This window comes from Herpailurus yagouaroundi, unplaced genomic scaffold (assembly GCF_014898765.1).
Source record: "Herpailurus yagouaroundi ecotype Mexico unplaced genomic scaffold, PumYag 207, whole genome shotgun sequence".
In the NCBI taxonomy this organism is placed as follows: Eukaryota; Metazoa; Chordata; class Mammalia; order Carnivora; family Felidae; genus Herpailurus; species Herpailurus yagouaroundi.
The window spans coordinates 274,154-294,606 of record NW_024412438.1 but is presented as its reverse complement, the minus strand read 5'-3'; the positions used below and the strand labels follow the sequence as shown (position 1 = coordinate 294,606).

General features: G+C 61.2%; 1 protein-coding gene across 4 annotated transcripts; it reads right to left on the bottom strand.

Annotated features, from left to right (window-relative positions):
* Positions 1 to 233: 233 nt before the first annotated feature.
* Positions 234 to 20,217, bottom strand: NECTIN4 (nectin cell adhesion molecule 4). Of its 4 annotated transcripts, XM_040452411.1 has the most exons (10): positions 20,122 to 20,217; positions 18,066 to 18,224; positions 8,018 to 8,377; positions 5,717 to 6,007; positions 4,666 to 4,786; positions 3,625 to 3,773; positions 3,221 to 3,377; positions 2,760 to 2,847; positions 2,299 to 2,373; positions 234 to 2,005 (listed from the first exon to the last, which is right to left on the bottom strand). In XM_040452411.1, exons 2-10 carry the CDS (start codon positions 18,085 to 18,087, stop codon positions 1,781 to 1,783), a joined length of 1,488 nt encoding a protein of 495 aa, XP_040308345.1. In that variant the 5' UTR covers positions 18,088 to 18,224; positions 20,122 to 20,217; the 3' UTR covers positions 234 to 1,780. The 4 variants fall into 4 exon arrangements, with proteins under 4 accessions (XP_040308345.1, XP_040308343.1, XP_040308344.1 ...); XM_040452409.1 differs by lacking the exons at positions 18,066 to 18,224; positions 20,122 to 20,217 and adding an exon at positions 16,808 to 17,140; XM_040452410.1 differs by lacking the exons at positions 18,066 to 18,224; positions 20,122 to 20,217 and adding an exon at positions 16,808 to 17,137 and having other exon boundaries at positions 2,772 to 2,847.
* Between the last annotated feature and the right edge of the window lie 236 nt (positions 20,218 to 20,453).

Sequence of the window (20,453 nt, the reverse complement as noted above, 5' to 3'; positions counted from 1 at the left end):
GCACGACACAGGATTGACAACAGGGCGCACAAGGGCGCCGGCTGTCCCAGAAGGACCCGGGGACTCTGGGAGACGGCAGAGGGCCTGGCGGGGACACGTCTTTCCCCTTTACCTCCCAGCCACAGACACGCTCTCTCCTGCCCTACTCGGGGCCGCAGGGAGGACGATGCAGAGGGAGAATCGAGTGGTTCAAGGCTTACACAGCTCAGGGGCAAGACAGGAACCAGGCAGAACAGCTTTTATCTGTTTATTTAAAAACAGAATGTCATTTTATATACAAATATGCACATATTTACACAAAATGTACACACTAGGACCCCAGATCTTTGGGCTCCACATCCAAAGTCCTGAGCTGGCCAGGGAGCAGGGGGTGAAATCCAGCTGTTTCCGGGCCAAGTGGGGTTTGGGTACAAAATCTAGGCATTCTGGCTGAGTGTGTTTCGGGTGGGCAAGGCAACGGTGGACCGTATCTAACCCCAGCACCCCCCCCAAAACTTCCAAAAGAGCCCCAAGCTAGTGACCCAGAGTTCCCTGGGGGAAAGGAGACATTCTTGCCTCCAGGGGCAGCTTTGCCCCACCTGACCCCCCCCCTCCCCTGCTCTGTAATCACGACCCTTCCTCCCTTACACCACCTGTGAACCAGGAGCCCTTGTCACCCAGTCCCCGCACCCCCCCCCCCAAGGGACCACAAACAACTGGGGACGCAACTAAGAGAAAAGACGCAGTGTGGAAGGGACCGGGGAGCCTCTAGGGCCAGGGACCCCACCCTGTCCTCCTGCAGCCCCTGACCGAGGGGCTCACACTGTTGACTCAGACTCCACAACTCCAGGCTCCCTCCCAAGAGGCTGCCTAAATTAAAGTGTCTTAGCAGGAACACCTTTCAGAACCATGGGCGTTGGCCCCCTGCTGGGGTCTGAGCACAGTCTCTCAGGAGGGGGGTGGCTGACCAGTGGCTGACTCCCAGGGTTGTCGGCTAATCATACTCCAAGCAGTCCAAGCAATAACAAACATCCAGAGGCAGCGCAAATTTTCTTTCAAAGACAATTTGAAAGAAATTCAAAATTTTGTGTCTCGTATTAAAGTATTCGGAGCAGTATTCCCTACAGAGACTCCCCCAGCAGGTCTATTTATAGAAAATAGGCAGGTGCAGCAGGGCCCAGAGGCCACCAGAGGCCACCAGAGGGCCAGGGGCTTCTTCCTGAACAGGGTTAGCCTGGCAGGCCGCTGAGCTGGCCGTTCACACTGGCCCCTGCTGGCTTTCAAGTGGAGGGAGCCCAGCTCCCCAACTCAGAGGAGGCCAGAATCCAGCTCCGGCCCGTGCACCTGGGTCTGGCCCACCGTCTCCACCTCTCGCCTCCAACCTCTGCGTCATTAATACTGCTCTGGGGTCCGAGGAGATAACCTGTGCTTACGGGTAGAGGTCACGCAGCCACACGACGCGCCAGCAAACCCACCGCAGTTCACTTGGACGCTGACATGAAGCACGGGCACATCACCCCCGCACACGCACAAGGTCAGCGAACGCTCACACATGCACACGGTGATCTGCGTGCATGCGCACACCCGCGCGCACACACACACACACACACAGGGAAGGACTCAACCAGCAGAGCCCCCCCCACACCTTGGTCGAACAGAGGGGCTGGAGGAACAGGTCGAGCAGTCGGGATGGGGAGCATCTTCCTGAAGAAATAGGGTGTTTAGAGAGCCCCCTCTCCCCGAACAGAAATCCCCAGGTCAGCAGAAGGAGCCAGGCTTAGGGGACGGAGGCAGGCCTGGGTCAGACCAGATGCCCCCGCCCATTGATGTAGATGCCATTGCCCGTGGGTTTGGCCCGCAGGGTCCCGTTCTCTTGGACGAAATGGTTCATGGCCTGTTTGATGCCTTCGTCCCGATCTTCCTCCTCCTCTGCCCGCCCGGAGCCTGGAGACAGCAGTTCAGTCTGGGTTTCAATCTCCCTCACCGTGGTCAGCGTCGAGTAACTACGGCCCTCCGGCTCTTCGCTCTGGACGCCAAGGGCAGAGGGCAAGTCAGGACCCGAGGCAGGGGAGCCAGACGGGAGGGGGGCCGGGTGGGGAGCCGTAGGGTCAGAGGTCAGGGGCTCAGACGCGGGGGGGCCAGGAATGAGCGTCAGGCGCGGAGCGGGGGGGAAGGAGAGCCACAGGTGAACAAAGGCACGGCCAAGGTGCCGGCCCGAGACAGAGGGTCTGGTGAGGGGCGGCTGGCGCGCCACATCCCCGAGCAGGAGAGGAGCCTGAGGACAGTGGTGGGGACGCCGGTGGGGCCGGGGGGCCTCACCATCACAGAGCAGCTACTGTTGTCCTTGAGACTATCGGGGTGGCCCTCGGCTCTCAGCCCTACACTCTCCTCCGGCTGTGGGGCCCGGACATGGGGGAGGAGTCAGAACAGGGCTCAGCCTCCTCCGTCATCACCTCTCCCCCCACCCGACTTGTCCACCTGTCTGCCTGTCTGCTCTCCCTGACGCCCGTCCTCGCCCCCCCACCCGGCCCCACCCTGGAACCAGGGCTGACGGCGGCTTCCCCGAGCAGCCCCGGGGGCCAGTGCTAAAGGGGGGCCAGGTGGACCCAGAGTGGACCCCAAAACAGCCCTACCCCCAGCCCAAGCCGCGAGTCAGTGGCCAGACCTGGCCGAGGGCTGTCTGTCCTCCTGGTCTGCAGAAGGGCCCCCCGAGCCCCCCTTCCCCCCACCTCTCTTCCCCACCCTTCCCCTCCCCCAACCCGCTCCCAGATGCACCCGACCTTGGCACACACCTGGCTCCTGGGGTCCGAGTGATGGGAGTGCAGCCTCCGGATGGAGTTCTCCCGGGTCAGGGTCAGCTCCTCCTCACTGGGAAAGACACACCCTTGTTAGGAGCTGAGGGTACTGGTGGCTCCCAAGGTGGGCAGGCCGACAGCCTATGTGAGCCGGGGCTGGAGGGTGTGGGGGCTGTGCTGTCCCCCCCCCCCCAGTGTGAGTGAGTGGCTGCAGAGCGTGGATCTGGGCCTCCCTCCCCACTCAGCTGTGGCCCCAGCGCCCCTGGCTCCCCGAAGGACCCTGCCCAGCTCCGGTCCATGAGCTCCCCAGCCGTCAGCACCCCCCCCCCGCCCGCCTCCCCTCTCTCCTGGGTGCCGGGGCCCCCACCTCCCGCTCCGCCCGGCCGGCTTTGCCCCCAGCTTAGCTCCGCCCCCCCACCCCCCCACCCCGAGTGGCCACGACTCACTATTTCTGGGTCATCTGCTGAGCCTTGCGCCGATGGTACCGGGACATGAGCACCACCACCACCACCAGCAGGAGGAACAAGAGTGCGGCGATCACGCCCACCACCACCACTGAGGCCGACACCAGGTTCACCTGCTTCCCGGGGGCCTCCTGCGGGTCTGCGGGAGACAGGCCTCGGTCTGGGGTGGCTGCCCACACCCCCGCCCTCCCCCACCCTGCCCCCGTGTCCTCCCAACACTCCCCCCCAGCCACTCCCGCAGCCCGGGCCTCGGGGAAAAAACCCCGGCCCCCCCCCCCCCCCCCCCCCACCGGCTCCCGTCCCCAGCTCACCCTCTCTGTCTGTCACCATTGCGCCTCCGGGCTCTCGGCCGGGCCCCCCCGCCCCGTGTCTGCCCCGGTGCTCACCAAGGATGTCCACAGTGACCCGGGAATCCCTCGAAGAGAGCTCATTGCTGACGTGGCACACGTAGATGCCGCTGTGCTCGGGGGTCAGCGGAGGAAAGCCCAGAGTGTCCCCTTCCGCTCGCACCCCGCTGGGCAGAGGCCCGTCCAACCTGGACGACAGGGAGGCTGCGGCGGCCTGAGGCTGCCCCCACCCAACGTGCCCGGGCAGCTCTCCCCTCCCGCCCCCGTGACGTCACCCGAGCCGCTGGCTGTTCCCACGGTGCCCCTCCCTCCCCCGGGCAGGGTTGGGAAAGGGCCCCTCCCCCCCGCCCCCCAGGCCGCCCCGGGCCCCCCCCCCCCCCCACACACACACACACGCGTCACCCGGCACTGGGTACCAGGTAGACACGGTATGAGGTCCACACCGCAGGACACCCCGTCCCTCTCTGGGCTCAGACGGACTGGGAGAGTGTGACCGCACGCCCCAACACCCACGACATTGCGTGGCAGGGGACCTGAACGGAGCCCGGGGCACGCACGAGGCCACACGCACGGTTCATCCGCTCACGTGTGAGAATGTGCCTGTCGGGGGCTCACACACATGTGCACCTGACCCCCCCCCCCAACCCCCTGGACACCTGAGACCCGGGAAAAAGCCAAGGAACCGGCAGAGGCGGGCGGCTGGCACTTCTAAGGTGCTTACAAGGGTCTTACAAGATCACAGCAGTGCCTTTTTGTCCTCTCCGCCTCAGGTACTCACGTAAACATATAAAACATTAATATTTAAATCTTGCGCTATGTCTCACGTTTGAAGAGTTAGGGGGAAAAGCCAAGGACTTACTAGCTTGTTCCCTCCCAACGACCGCGTGCCTCGTGGGCCCCCGGGTGCAAGCCAATCGTGATATTTGGTGACCATGCGTATTCTTGAGTGGGCCTGAACACGTGCCCCACTTTATCCGGGGTCCAGAATATACTGTCCCAGCCCCTAATGAGGACACGGCAGCCCTGCGAGGGAAGGACCCTGGCCGCAAGCGAGGCCCTCCCCCCGGGCCAGGCCCTTACCGTGTCCAGTTGTACGAGGGAGAAGGGTATCCCTCGCTCAGGCACTTGAGGGTAGCCCCTTCTCTGCCCACCTGCCACAGCTTTTGGTCTTCGAGGCCCCTCACAGAGGCCTCGGTGAGGACTGGAGTGGGAGGAGGGAGGAGGAAGAAGGGGAATGAGGCTTTCCATCATCTGCTCCTCCAGGGGCCCCCTGCTCGGGCCCCACCCTGCCCTTCTCTGTCCTTCTCATCTGCTTCCAAACCCAGCCCAGCCCAGCCTGGCCGCCGGGTCCTGGCCCCCCGGCTCCCGCGTGGAGCTCTGAGCTCAGAGCCCAGTGTGGTTTGTCTGGGCAACGAGCCTAGAAGTCCCTCAGCAAAGAGTCATGCTTTTTCAGAATCCCCTGTGGTCCCCGGCATAGTGCTAGTCACGGAACAGGTGTTCCGTCAATGCTCCCTGATTCTCCAAAGACGTAACGATCCTACTTGTCTGTACGTTTCCTTGACAAACATTTGTCGAGGGCCTACTTGGTGCCAAATGCTGGGTTCGTATGAATAGAAAACAGCCCTGTGCCCGGAGAGGCTCTGAGCTTAGTGCTGGGAAAACGGTATCCGCTGCGGACGGAGGACCATTCAAGCACTCAGCATCGTGTGAGATGCTTCGCGTTCGTGGTTTCTAATTCCCATCGGAACCCTGTAAAGTTCGTATAATTATACTCCTGCCGCGGAGGAAAATGAAGACGGACAAGATTGACTAACAGCCGGTGCACGGCAGAAATAGGGCTTGTCCGACCAGAACCAGGGTCAAGCTGTGGGGCCCGAAGCTGTCTCTCTTCATGTGCGTCACAAAGTGCTTTCAAGTCTGTGTTTATACCGGATTCTCCCAACAACCCTGTGGCATAGGACAACCCCCTTGGTAAACAGGACACCAAAGGCCAGAGAGGTCTGAGCGATCTGTCAAGGTCATCCGGGACGGCCTCCTGGTCTTCTACCTTTGCACTAGGGGTCACAAGGCCGCCTTTCACGATCCAGCCTGGCCAGACTGGTGAGTCTCTACCCAAGATCCAAGTACTCACAGGCCACTTGGAGGATGTGGGTGATCCTTTGGTCCTGCAGCAGGCCCGGATGGGACACCACGCAGGTGAGTGGCTGCCCGTTCATGCTGCGGCTGGGCACCAGGTGGAACTCCGAAGTGACAGCAGCTGAGCGGGAGTGCTTGAAGGAGCGGCTGGTCGCGGTGCCCTTGACCTCTGTGTCCCAGGTCACGCTGGGGGCTGGGCTGCCCTCTGCTGTGCAGGAGGCTGCCAGCGTCAGGCCCTGGCCTTCTTCTAGCGCCGGACCAGGGTTCAGGGAGGGCAGGGGAGGCACTGCAGGCGGGGAGGAGGCAGGGGTCACAGTCTGCACACCCGTCAGGAGGCCCTGGCCCGTCCCAGCTCGGTCTTGCAAGGAAACATTTTCAGGCCCTGTTCGTTGTCTTATCTCACCAACGTGGACGCCACCAGATGAGTGGTAGGCTTTCAGCTTTCTCCATTGTTTTGATCTTTAAAATTTTTTTTACAATGAGCAGGGATCATTTTTTAATAAGAAATGATGAAGTAAATAAAGAGCTGACCAGACAACATCTCTGTCCTAATAATAATAGCCAGCACTTAGTGAGCACTTATTATGTGCCGGGTATCGTGCTAAACACTCGATCGATGTTATCTCATTAATCCTGCCGGCGGGCCAGCGAGGTGGGCATCCCTACCCCTGTTCTACAAGTCAGGACACCGGCGCGTTGGGGAGGTTAGAGGATTTGTCCCAGATGGTCAGCTGTTGGAGGATGGGGCCCAGATTCACACTCAGGATTTTCACCCCCAAGGCTAGTGTTACTAAGTTCCACGCAGATAAAGGGAAACTGAAGAAGGTTCTTTGTTCCTATCTTCTTGACATGAACAGCTCAAGCACAAAATGCAAAAGCCTTAAGTAGACCATAGGTCTAGGGCATCCATCGACCACAAGAGCCCACAGCGCAAAATGGTGGTTTAAAAGAAAGGTGGGGGCGCCTAGGTGGCTCAGTCGGTTAAGCGTCTGACTTGGGCTCAGGTCACGATCTCACTGTCCGTGAGTTCGAGCCCCGCGTGGGGCTCTGTGCTGACCGCTCAGAACCTGGATCCTGTTTCAGATTCTGTGTCTCCCTCTCTCTCCGACCCTCCCCCATTCATGCTCTGTCTCCCCCGTCTCAAAAATAAATAAAACGTTGAAAAAAAATTAAAAAAAAAAAAAAAGAAAGAAAGAAAGGTGATGGTGAGGGGCGCCTGGGTGTCTGAGTTGGTTGAGCGTCTGCCTCTTGACTTTGGCTCAGGTCATGATCTCACGGTCTGAGATCGAGCCCCGCATCAGGCTCTACCCTGACGGTGCAGAGCCTGCTTGCTTGGGACTCTCTGTCTCCTCTCTCTGCCCCTCCCAGGCTGGTGCACACGCTCGCTCGCTCTCTCTCTCTCTCAAAATAAACAAATAAACTTAAAAATAAAATAAAGTGGGGCACCTGGGTGGCGCAGTCGGTTAAGCGTCCGACTTCAGCCAGGTCACGATCTCGCGGTCCGTGAGTTCGAGCCCCGCGTCGGGCTCTGGGCGGATGGCTCAGAGCCTGGACCCTGTTTCCGATTCTGTGTCTCCCTCTCTCTCTGCCCCTCCCCCGTTCATGCTCTGTCTCTCTCTGTCCCAAAAATAAATACAACGTTGGAAAAAAAATTAAAAAATAAAAAATAAAATAAAGTAAAATAAAAGGTGATTGTGATCTCCAGCCACATTCACTGAAGGTCCAGACCAGGAAAGGTATGAGCCCCACTGGTCAGGCACAGCCACGCCCGTTGGGGGCTGGGTCCCTGTGGTCCATATCTCGGCCCCACATTTTAAAACCGTGGATGGCCAGGGAGGCTGCGAAGGAGTGCCTTTGGTAGAACCACTGCGGGAACTAGTAAGTGTAGCTTCCAGAAGAGGAGACTGGGGGCTGGGGTGGGCGTGGGGGATGGCAAAGGTCCTCAGCTCTTTGAAAGGCTCGCGGGCAGAGGAGAGAATGAGCCTGTGCCACCTTGCTTTGGAGGGCGACAGCGACCAGGGAGGGTGGTGCAAGTCAACAGAAGAATGTTCTATTACGTGGACTCTTCCCCCAGGCTGACCGCTGTGTGCGTGGCAAGCTGCTGAGGTCACTCGGAGGGAATTTCTGGATTGGGTGGGAGGATGGACTGCGCCGGGCTCCCTCACCCCTACGGGACCCCACCTCTTACTCCCGCTCGCCCGCTGCCCCACGCCTCTCGGCGCCCCCCACCCCTGCTCTCGCCTGCGAAGCCGCGGGCGAGGGCCTGGTGGCGCTGTGCGCCCCGCACCCCACTTACCCAGCACGCGGAGCCGCAGCCGCGTCTGGAAGCTGCCTGCGGGGAAGGTGCTGACGCGACACTCGTACTCGCCCTCGTCGGCCTGCACCGCGTTGCGCAGGAGCACGGCGCCGTCCAGGGGGCTGCGTGGAGGCGGCGGCTGCTCCACGCGGCCGTCGTAGGCCGCGCTCACGTGCAGCCCGTACTTGGAGTGCAGCAGCGCGAGCTCCCGGGCGCCCTCGCCCGCGTCCACCCGAGCCCACGCCACCTGCCCCACCTGCTCGCCGGGCTCCCCTCGGTAGAAGCAGGGCAGCTTGGCGTCCTGGCCCAGCACCACGGTCACCGGGTCCGAGGTCTCCAGCTCGCCCGCCCGGCAGCGGCCTGCAGGGGGCAGACAGGAGCAGCCTAGATTAGGGGCCCGGCGGGGCCCCCGGGGGGGGGGGGGGGGGGGAGGACTTCCTGATGCAGACGCCCGGGGGCGAGGAGGCCACCGGAACTCCTGGAGCACTTTCTGCTTGCCAAGCGCGTTCAGTCCATTACCTCATTAGATCCACACAGCATTCCCGAGGTGGGCGTTATTATCGCCATTTGACAGATGAGGAAACTGAGGCCCAGAGAGAGGAAGTGACTTGCCTAAGGCCACGGGGACGCCGGGTGGGAGAGCCACACCCTCTCCCAGCCCAGGAGTGTGTCCTGAGCCACCGAGAGGAGGCGAGAGGCGGGAGGCTGCAGCTGGAGAGAGCCAGCCTCCGCCCTCAGGGAGTTCCCAGTCCTCTCACGGAAATGGGTTTTGGGCGCAGAGACCGGGGAAGCCCTGGGCAAACTTTCACAGAAGGTTCAACCCACCAAGGAGGGGGCGGGGGCGGGGGCGAAAGTGAACGCTTTCAGGAAGTGTGGCCAGGAGACGAGGCAGGGATGGAAGGCAGCTGGCGGCTGGGATGGGGCATGTAGGGGGCGAAGGAGCCCTTCGGAACATTCTTTTCATGGCTTCAAGATGACCGATCTGGATTCCCAGAGAGCAGGCCTTCTCTGTGGGAGGAATGGCCGCAACGGAGGCTCAGAGACAGGTATGACAAGTCACTGAAGACAGAAAGGCCCCAGGTCAGAAGCCCAGAGAGATGAGGTCAGGGCAGACACCCAGCGACAGGGTCAGAACGGTGGCGAGCGACCCGGAATCAGAGAGGCAGAGACGGGGACCAGCAGGGAAGGGCGAGCGTTCTGTGCATCGACAAGGACAGCACGCAGCACCCAGGGGCATCTATCAGGTCACCTCGTTTTCAAAGAAGGATCCCTTTCCTGTCTTGTCCTCATGGAACCTGAGGTCTGGAGACACATTTTGTGGACGTGTATGGAAAGGCGTGACGGTCTCTGATTTAGTGCTCAGGGTGTGTTGCAGGCCACTTGGGGGATGGGACAGTCACCGTGGACCCGAGTCTGCGGGAGGGCCTCGTGCATGAGTTGGGTAGGACCAGGAGGGGGAGACCCCGGAAAGGGATTCCAGGTGAGGGACCCAGAGAGGTGGAGAGGCTGGCTGGCTCAGGAAGCAGGGTGGAAAGAACGCACCTAAGGCAGGCGGTATGCGTCCAACAGGACAGGTACGCGTGCTTGGGCCTTGCACACCAGGGGAAGGAACTCATGGGGAGCCATCACTGTGGCAAGAGGCCAGTGGCTGTGTGCCCTCCGGCTGGAAAGCAGGGAGACTGAAGCCCCGAGACTCTCTAGGAACCCTTCATGCTGTGGGACAGGGAGGAGGGGACGGTCCTGGAGGACCCTCGGCAGGATTTGATCACTGACCAGAGAGAGAGAGAGAGAGAAAAGAGAGGCCGGACAAAGACAACTCCTACGGGTTCCAGGATGAGTGATGTAGGAAGGGGGGCGGGGCCTGGGGAAACTCATGGTCCAGGAGGAATAAATAAATTCGTGGAATAAGGCATGTGAAACGCAGGGCTGGGGGCAGAGGGAGGGTTCTCTCTGGGAAGCCAAGAGCTCTCTGCCTTGGGATGTATATCCAGCAACTCCCCGCAGCGCGCAGCCCCTGCCTCTGGCCACACATGCCTGGCTCACCCGGGCCCCTCCCGGGAGGTGCTCCTCCCGGTGTCTGGAGGGATGACTCCTACTCAGCCTTAGACTCCGCTTAGACAACGCTTCCTCCGCCACCCCACCCCCACCTCAGGCAGAATGAGGGGCCCTCGCTCCCTCCTGCCCTAGCGCCCTGCTCTGACCTCACCACCGTACTGTATCCCCCCTGGATTGCATTTGGGCGCTTCCTGTCTGCCTGTCCCGCTGGACGGAGCTGCCCAAGAGAAGAAGCTGGGTCTCACATCACATAGGGAAACACGGTTTTCTGACTTAGGGCTCAGTGGCAGGTGGTCTGCCTTCTTGGCACATAAGGGGACCTCGGTGAATGTTTATTGAATGAATTGAATGTTTATTGAATGAATGTTAATGAATGAATGAATGACAGAGAGAGAGAGACAGGGAGAAGAAGGAAAAGGTAGAGCGAGCAGGAATGAACCTTGGGCTGGGCTGGGCAGACAGGGAGGGGGTTGGCATGGCAGCCTGGGGTGGAGGCAGGCTGGGCTGGCTACCTGGGTTCGATGCCAGAGGGAACAGCTCTGACCGTGCACAGGGAGAAGGCCGGGGCTGGACGGGGCAGTTATGGAGGGAGGAAGTGGTCCACTCGGGTGGACCAGAGGGCTCCGGGGAGGCTGAGCATAGGCCAGAGGAAGGGGGTCCCGTGACCCTGTGAGCAGGGGCGGAGGGAGGGAGGGTGCTGTCGGGAGCTGGGAGGACCCGAACGGGACGGGACAGACCTGCAGGGCCAGATACCGGGGCCCTGACCTGCCTAAGCTGGTGTCGGTCCCACCCAGCCCGGCCTGGGAGTCCGGCTCACCACCCGCACCCCTCCTTGGCAGGGAGCAGGGCTGCCAAGGAAGGGCTGGAGGTGGGCTGGAGATGGGGGCTCAGCCCCCAGCACATCCTCTGCTTCAAGCACTGGTTTCCACAGGCACAGGGGTCACAAGCCCTGCTCCGCTGGGACACTCAGACCCTTCTACGGGACACCGTCGGATGGCGTATTTCCCATCCTTATCCCTATGCTTGCCAACCATCCGGCCCCTCTCCACAACGCATCGCCCATATTTTCCCCAACATACGTCTCCCTTAGGGCACAACAGACCATATGCCTGCGTCGCGGTCCTCTGCGTCCCTCCCCGTAAGTCCAAGATCCCCACCGCCGAGCAACAAGCCCATGCTTCGCAGGATGAAGAACCCAGCAAAACAGCAGAGCCCTTTCAGGATCTCTCCCACAGCCCCGCATTGTCCTAAGTCCCCTATTCACCAGGAGCATCACAGCTTCACACACACACACACACACACACACACACACACAGGGGCTGCAACAGAAGGAGGAGAGAACTTGGGCTCTAGAATCCCCATCCTGGACTAAACTGGACCCAGAAGCCCAGACTCCCAGGCCAGGGCAGGCCGGCCCTGCCTCCTCCCTCTCTCCCCCACCCAGTGCCCGCCTGGCGTCAGCATGATGATGTCACCAGAGCGAAGGAGACACGCCGCCTGCCTGGTGAGGTCACCCCGCGGGCATGTAGTTGCCAGGCCGGGCCAAGCCCACGGACCCTTTTGCTGCGAACTGTTCGCCGAGGCTGGTGGACTCTGCTGGCTGGGCACTCCTCCCTCTGACCGTCCCCACCCCTCCTCCCGGGAGCACAGGACGCTGGTCAGGAGCCCTGGTGATTCAGATGCCGCCACAGAGCAGCAGGCCCAGCCACAGCCGCCACCAGCCACCACCTTGCGCAAGGAAAGAACAGGCCCAACTGGCCAGACGGGATCCCTGCCCTCGGCCTCCCCACCCCTGGCCAGGCCCCCACGGGCCTCTTTGGGGCCCTGCCCTCTGTGTACCCCGCCCGCTCCCAGACAGGCCCTCCATTCCTGGTCTGGGTTGGCTGCCTGGGTCCCAGCTTTCCTCTGTGTGGGGGGCCTGGCCTCCGATCTCAGGAGGGGAAACTGAGGCTAGCAGCTGCAGATAACAGCGTCGTTGGGGAAGGAGGCTTTCCTTTGTGAGGGGCCTTTCTCCCTCAGTATCCCTGCATCTAGGGGTCCTGACGATGAGTCTGTGCATGGGTCTTTTGCGTGTGAATGTCTGATGACTTTGGGAGAGGGCCTGGCGGGTGTAAGTGAGGCCGACTCCTTGCTGAACTTGGGGGTGTTTTGCACTTCTAAGCGCTCACGTGTTATCGTTAGGAAGGTGTCCGTGCTCGCCTGCCTCCAGAGACAAGAGCCGCGGAGTGGTCTGTGTGCAAGCGTGGGTGCGGACACTGTTCCGTGTGCGTGTGCGCACATTGTTCCGTGTGCGTGTGCGCGTCCGCGTGCGCGCTCCCGTCCCGCGGGACTCTGAACACAGGGTAAATGTTTTGATGCTGGTCCTATCTGGCTTCCACGTGTCTGTCTGTCTTAGCTGCCCATGGTCAGTGGTGGGTTGGCTCTGCCCCTTCGCCTCTGTGGCCCGTCTGGAGCGGAGCCAGGCACCCCTCCCCACCTCACCCCAGACTTGAGGGCAGATTCATCTCAGGCGGAGGTACCCAGAGATGAGGTCACTGCCCCTCCAGGTGATGGGAAACTGCCGTCAAGGACTCCTCAGCAGAGCAAAACAGAGGCTCACCCTCCCCTGGCTCCTCGGGCTCCTGCTAGAAGGACTCCCCCCCCTCCCCCGACCCCCCAACCACCTCCCTCGGCCCCCCAGGAGGCCTCTCCCTGGGAATCTCTGTCAGGCCTCTGCTGCTGCCACCACCAGAAAAACCAGCTCTAGCTCCGGGCCTGGGGTGAGGGTTGTCTGGTGTGGGTTTGGTGGGAAGGGAGGGGCGGGGGGGGGGGGGGAACTCCTGCTTAGGGCTAGGGGGAGGGGTCCAAGCGGTCCAGGGGCTCAGGCTCCTTTGTTAACTCTTGCCTCCCCTCGCCCCACAGTGGCAGCCTCTACCAGACAGAGCTGGAATGGGTGGGAGTATTTGGGGTAAGAAAGAACCTGGGAGGAGCCCTGAAGCCCCCCATTCAAGACAGGTGACATCAACCACCCAGCAAGCCCTTTTTTTCTTCCACCCTTCCTCCCATAACCTTGGCCTTGGAGGTGCTAAGGAGCTTGGAAAACCAGGAGACTCTCCGTCTGCCTTCATCCACGTCCCTCACTTGGCCCCCATCGTCCTAAGCCCCCCAGCTTAGTGACAGCTTCCCAACCCGGGCAAAGTGCCCACCCACAGATTAGTGTCTGGGGAGGGGGGCCACACCAATCACAAAGGCAGCTGAGAACAATGGGGGGAGGACAGGCCTTGAGGCAGCCCGGCTCTGGCCCAGACACAGCTCCCAGCACAGATAAGTCCCCTAAACCCCCCCGGAGCCAGAGTCTGAGCCCGGCTGAGTCACCACAACAGCCACACTGTGGGTGGGAGACCCAGAATTCAGCTTCTCCCAAACTCCTGAGATCTTAGCCACCCTGCACCCCTAAATCCTGCCAGCCACCTCCCCCCAAAGTGGGGGCCAGCTCTGCCCCACCCCAAATCAACCCAGCTCTCAGGACACCAGTTACAAAGGCAAGCGAGGAGGGGGTGGCCAGAAGACTCTGGGAAAAGTTCCTGGGGCCAGAGGCTCCCCGTCCCAGAGAGAGAGACGATCCAAACCACCTCCTTCACAGCCCTCCTCTACGAGGCTTGGTGGCCCGGCCCCAGTTCTGAACTTGACCTTCGCGTGTGGTTTTAGATTCAGCCCCTAGGCTCCTGTCCTGCCTTCCCTCCTGACTCAGCTCCCCACCCCACCCCCAGCCTTCTACTCTGCTAGCCTTTGGTCAGTGCTAGAGTAAGCTTTGGAGGCCGCAAAGCCCAGGCAGTCTCTCCTCACGAGGCCTAGCTCCCTACAGTGGCTGTCCTCCTCAGCCTGGAGGACTCCAGGGCCCCGAGATGATGCTCCAGAAGCTGGGACGGTGCGCTGTGCCACAAACTCCTCACCGCCATCTCTGTAGCTGGGGTCCTCTGAGCCCAGCCCCGGCGAAACACCCGGGTGGGACCAAGGTCACTGGGGCCACGGGGCTTCCCTTGTGATTCTCCTAGTCCCCGCTACCTTGGGTGGGGAAGCTTCCCTTTCTGGCTTCCCTGGGTTAGGGTAGGTCCTGCAGGAAAGGGCCTGCCCCCCTCTGTAAACAGGAACAGAAAAGCAGGGATGGGGGCCCCTCCCTTTCTAGGAAACTAACCTCAGGTAGAAAGCCGATCCTAATCCTTGGAGGGCACAGAATTCTGGGCAACCCCCCCCCCCCCCCCAACACTCTGGCCCTACAGGACCCGATTGGGTCCAGACAAAGAGCTAGAAACTAGCATCCCACTGGAGGGTAGTCTGTAGATTTGAGCCCGTCGGCTGCAGGACAGGAGATGGAGGGAGTAGGGAGGGGACCTTACCCGGAAATTCATCCCATTAAGGAGAGACAAAGAGCTGTGGTGTCAGACGCCTCCCAAGCCTGGGCTCCTCTCCCTGTCAGGGGTGGGGCAGGGCCCTGGGGCTCAGAGCTCTAATGACCCAGGAGTTGGGGGGAGGCACTGATTTGCAGCAGGGCAGGGGCGGAAGGCAGCATCCGGCATAAAGCTACCTTGGTCCCCACTGAGAGATGGGCCAGGACCCTTCCCCCCGCCATCACCGCAGCCAGACTGACCGCCTCTTCCTGCACCCAGCACCCCCCTTCGGGCAGCGGCTGGACAGGCACACCGCCACAGGACTGCAGAGCCGGAAGGCCCATAGAGATCCCGGGGTCCCACCTCGTGGGCTGCCGAAGTCTACGTTCTTAGTTGCCAAAGGTCACCTAGCAAATGGAGACCAGAAATGGGGCCACAACGCAAGCCTCCGAACTCCCAGCCCAAAGCTCTTTTGGAGGCAAGACCTCCGGCTTTCTGGGGGCTTCCACAGAGAGGAGCCAGAAGGGGGGGGGGCGGCAGTGGATGTGGTCGTCAGGCTGGGAACCTGGGGCCCGCGCTGCAGGCCTCAGAGCACCCTCCAGCTCTGTGCAGGTCCTCGCAGCCATGGCGGGGGCGGGGGGGGGGGCTCACCGGGCCCCAGTTACCCCGGATAATTCTGGAGTTAGGGTGCCCCCATAGCCATGGCACCTGTCCATCGGGCATTGGGCGAGGTCGGGGTGATGCCCTGACTGCAGGAGGTCTCCTCTCCCCGTCCCTGGGCTTCTCTTAGAACAGCCTCACGTCCTGGAAAAAGAAGGCAGGACCACGTCCTGTTTGCCACCTCATCTCCAGCATTTAGTCCCCTGGCCGTGCCCCGTGCACACTCAGACCTACCAGCCTTTAACAGACCGGAGGCTGGGACACCCGGACACTCGCCCTGGTCTTGCTGCTAACACTGAGTCGTCTTGAGACGTCGCTTGCCTGTTTGTCTCAGTTTTGCTGTCTGTAAAATGAGGCAGTTAGAGCGGTGGCCTCTCTGACCCTTTCCGTGTCCTGAGACATTGTGGCTCCGTTCTTCAAGGGTGGCCAGGTCCCCCAGAAAAGCGGCTGCTGAGTTCTCTGGCCCCAGCGACCAGACCCCCACCCTCTGGGCCTGAGCAAGTGAGGAGGGTTGTCTGGAAGGTAGGAGTTAAGGCAGGGGTGGAAAGCAGAGGGGTTGGAGCTCAGGACCCTGTGACTAGAGACTGGCTGATGCCCTTGCATCCCCCTCCACTATAAGATCAGACAGGAGCAGTGGGCCCCCCCCCCCGCCCCCCATCTGTGCCTCATGCTCCTGACCGCTTCAGCTGGTGACAGAGAAGGAATCCCTGCCGGGCCCCGCTGGACCATGACACTTCCTTGCTCCTGGGCCTATCCAGACAGGGCTCTGTCTTCCCAGGACAAAGATCCCTCAGTTGCTCATTACTCTGGAAAGAGCCTAGGGAATCCCACTGTGGTGTCACTGTGCATACACATGCTTAGACACACGCACACACACGCGCACACACACACACACGCATTCTGTCCCCCACTCTGGAGATTGTCAATTCCTGTAATTTACATCTACTATATACACATTAGACAGGAGTAACAGAAGGCATCCAGTTGAGAAAATGAGGGGACAGGGAATAAACAAAAGGAGACCACACCCTATCTAGAAGATACTCTACCCTAGACCTCCCCTCATCTGAGCATCACCGCCCCCATTAAATAGTGTCTCCAGGGAAAGAGAGGGGCCCGAGTGAAGGCGCCCCAGCTCCCCCCTTGTCTCCCAGCAGGTGCTCCAAAGCCGGTGCTGTAGGACCTCATAAAAAGAAGGGAACAGAAGGGGCCTGTCCACGGTCTGGGCATCAGGCTCCCTGCACCCTGATGACTGCTGACACCAGCTCCGCCCTGAGTCAGCCCAGCTCCAGTCAGCACTTCTGGAGCCCCGGGAGCAGGCGAAGGAGCCTCCAGGAAACCCTGGGGTGAGAGGGCCCCCCCTCCTGTGCCACCTCCCTGCCCCATCTGCACTGGGTCGACACGTCCACTTCCCGGGCTGAGGCAAGGCTGTGGCAGAGGCGGTCAGGGCCCCCAGACGCAGGGCTGTGGCCTGGGGCTGGAAGAGGGCGCGAAGGGAAAGAGTGAGGCTGGCCCTTCTGGGGGCGCCATCGGCAGTGGGGGGTGGGGGGGGGGTGGGAGAGAGAGATTGGTTGCTCAGTCCAGAGTCAAAGGGAAGAGAATGTTTAGGTGTCCGTGCGTCCGTGCGTGCGTGCGCGTGCGTGCGTGTGCGTGTCTGTGCTGGCTCGGGCTCAGAAGCAAGGGTCCCGATGGTTGGGGCAAGTCCTACCTTGAAACGACAGCAGCAGCAGCAGCAGCAGCAGCAGCAAGGCCTCGGGTCCCCGCATCTTGGCTCCCAGGGACAGGGGCATCGGTGGAAAGGCAGAGCCGCCCAGTGTTTCTGACGGTCCCCTGAGTTCTCCCCGGGAGCCGGCTCTAGAGCTGGGTAGGGCGCGACCCGGAAGGCAGGAAATCGCGGAGTCCTCAGGCGCTGCCTCGCCTGCCTATCCCTCCGGGGTCTCTGCTGGGGACCCAGCCCTCCTCTACCCGCCCAGCTCCGGCTACCCCCGAAAAGCCGTGATCGGGAGCTCCGAGCTCCCCCAGAGCTGCTTCCCACGCCGTGGCCAACGACGACGGCAGAAACCTGGGAACCTGCTCAGCAGGTCAGAACAGGTGCGTCTCCGGGGGTTGGGCCTGGCACGAAGACGTACCAGCCACCGCCCCCACGGCCTGGGCTAGCTAATGGGCGCCAGGGAGGGAGGGCAGGAGGGAAGGACCCGGCGGTGGTGGTGGTGGTGGCGGCGGGGGGGGGGGGGGGCTGGCGGGGGGGGGGACCCCATCGTCAGCTCCAGGCTTCACCGGGCAGTGTGGCAGGGGCTGGGGAGGGAGAGGCAGGGGGCGGGGGGCGGGGCAGGAAAAGGCCCAGGGTGGCTCAAAGAGGGAGGCACCAGGCCAGGAGGAACAGGGGCAAGGCCCTTGTGGGTGGAAAGGAGCCCAAGCATCCCACACCCCAGCCAGCCTCGCTGCCTCCCGGGGGCCTTGCCAAGTTCCCCAGTCTCCTGCAGGGGCTCGGCTTTGAAGCTGAGAACCAGAGAAGGGTCAGAACTGGGAAGTACGGGACTGGCCCATATACCTCTTGCTTGAGGTGAGAACAGAGGCCCAGGGAGGGGAACGGCCTTGGAGGACACACAGCTTAGGTAGGAACACGGTTTTCTCAGACGCCTGTATCCTCAGACAGGGGGCTGGTTCCAAGACGCCCGAGAAGGAGCTTAAGTGACACCGTCCCCAATGCCACCGTATATAGAAGCTGATGGACTGACCGAGAAATGAGCCCCACGGGTTCCTGGCCTCCCTCACTGGATCCTCTCTCCACTTCAAGGCCTCCTCGTCACCTGGCCAGGAGTCCCCAAAGTGCACCAGCCCAACACTCCACGGTCATTTTACCCTCTTATCCCACGGTCATGGGACAAGACCACATGTCTGGACTTTGCAAGGTCAAGCTCGATTTCAAATACTCTGCCCCTGTATCCCTGTAAGTTTATTCCTACTTGTAAGCCCCTGGGATTCCATTCCGGATGCACACAATATAACCACCAAGTGACACGAGACCTTCCTGGCCAATGTGGGATAGCCAGAGGACGGGGGCAGGCTCTGAACTCCCTGAACACTGAGTGACGAGGAGCCACAAGCTCACTGTCAGACTGGGGCTAAAAAAAAAAAAAAAAAAAAGTAAATACTGAGCTAAACGGGAGGAAAGAAAAAAAAATGTATATATATATATAGGTTACAATTTGCAGCAGGACCCTTTTGTCTGGCCGGAGGCAGGAAGCGGGGTTCAAGGGCAATAAGGGAGGGTCACTTTGCTTAGACTGTGTTCTCCACACCCCACACCCCCAACTCTGTCACAATCTTATTCATCTTTCAAAGCTGCCCTCACAGGCCACGTCTTCCGTGGGGCTTTCTCAGCGCCTCCCACCCAAAATGAATCTTCCTCTGTCCTTCCCCAGCCTCTGCTAGTCCCTTTATTATAGCCTGTGCGCCCATAATTTGTGCACATCTTATCTCCTTGACTAAATGTAAGCTTCGGTTTCAAGAAACATGGATTGGAGCCTGCTGCGTGCCAGGGACTCGGTTAAACGTGTGAAACCGGGGGCCAGGACGGGCAGCTGTAGTCTGTGAGCTCCTGGAAAGTCAGGCCTGTTTTATAACCTTTGTCGCAGTCGCCCAGGCCCGCACGGGACACACTTCTGTCGAGGGCGCGCGTTCGTGAATGAATGGATGTCAGTGTGGAAAGGGTGGTCAGGGAGGGCCAGGAAAGGGGACACCCCGACTCTCCCGAACCTGAGCCGTCACCCGGACTCTAACCCTGGCCTCAGGACCATGGCCCCAACTCTTGGCAGTGACCTTGGTAGTGCTACCCCTTCTTCAAGGGCTATTTCCGGCAGGCCCTCCTCAAGGGCCAGGCCAGATGCCAAAACTCCCCAGCTCCTCTCCACCTCCACCTCGGCAAACCCCTTCCCCTCTTTAGGACTCAGGTCCCCACCTGTGCCAAGGGAAGCGGCCTCACCCCGATGCTGCTTTGAGATGCAGTGTCGCAGGGGTGGGGTAGGGCCAGGGGCTATGGGAGGGGGGGAGCATCCTGTATTATAATTATAATTATCACACCTCGGATCCTATCACACGGTTTCCTTCCCACGGATTCACCCCTCCTGGTCCCGGAAACCACTAGAGAAACCGAGGCATGGGGGGGGGGGCAGGGGGGACAGCAGTGGGTTTCCAGTTCTGGTTCCCGCATCTCCTCAGCCTCCCCATGCACCATACGCCCCCAACCCCGCCACAGTGCAACCAGTCAGGGAGTCTGTGAGCCCCTCGTCCACTCACCCCCAGCTCCAGCCGTGTGGAGAGCTGACGGGAGGCGGGACTTGCCCGAGGTGTCGCTGGGGCCGAGGACCCAAGGTGGTCCAGCCAGGCCTCTGCTTGAAGTCGAAGTGTTGCCCTCCCTCACCGAACAAATATCCGTCTCCAAATCTCTCTGCTCCCGGGGCCATCTTGCGTGTCTCACCAGGGCCATGCGCTTGGGGGACAAGCCCTCATTCGCAGGCCTTTCTGTGCCTCTTTTGGGATGAGTCCTGCGGAAGGCAGATTCTAGGGACTGGGGCTGGAAGAAAATCCTGGCTGCGGAAGCCTTTCTAGAACAGTGCCTGGTTTCCTGCCCTCCGTTCTGTGCTCCCCATCGAACCCCCGTTCCCCTCATGCCTCGCTACCTACCTTCCTCCCACCCACATTCTGGGCCCGAAGAATGAGAACAATTCAAGCCGCGGTGGCATCGTTAACGTGCGCACGTGTCTGAGCGGCGTCACCGGGCCTGCCTGCCTCAGTTCAATTACGGACACTTAGTGAGCACCGCTGAGCACCAGGCTCCAGGGAGGGGACGGGGCCGCAGAACACCCGGCCCCTGCCCTCCGCGAGCCCCTCCGTTGGGGGAGGGGGCCGCGTCGGCCGGCAGGCGCCACGTCCCGCCACCGTGCGTTCCCTTCGCGTCCTCGTGCACGTGCCGCCTCCAGGCTCAGGGCTGTTTCCGCGAGCGGACCTGCGGATGCTTACCGTCCTGTGGCCGGGCACCCGCTTGCAACTCCTGTCTGTCCCCGCGGCAGGCTGCACACCTAGGCCAAACCGGTCGGGGTGGGTCGTGCTGAAAGTTTTGTTTGTGTCAGTGGGACTGGGAGGTGAGTCAGGGAGGGACGAGGAGGGGTGGGGTGGGGTGGCGAGGAGAGTGAGAGCGAGGGTCAGGCTGAGCGAGGGGGAGGAGGAGCGGACACGGGGGTGGGGGTGGGGGGAGAACCCTGGGCTTTGGGAGAGACGGGGTAGTCCAATCAGAGTGGGCCGAGTCGGAGGCACGAGGGTGGACGGCGTGTCTGCGACCCAGTCCTGCCCGG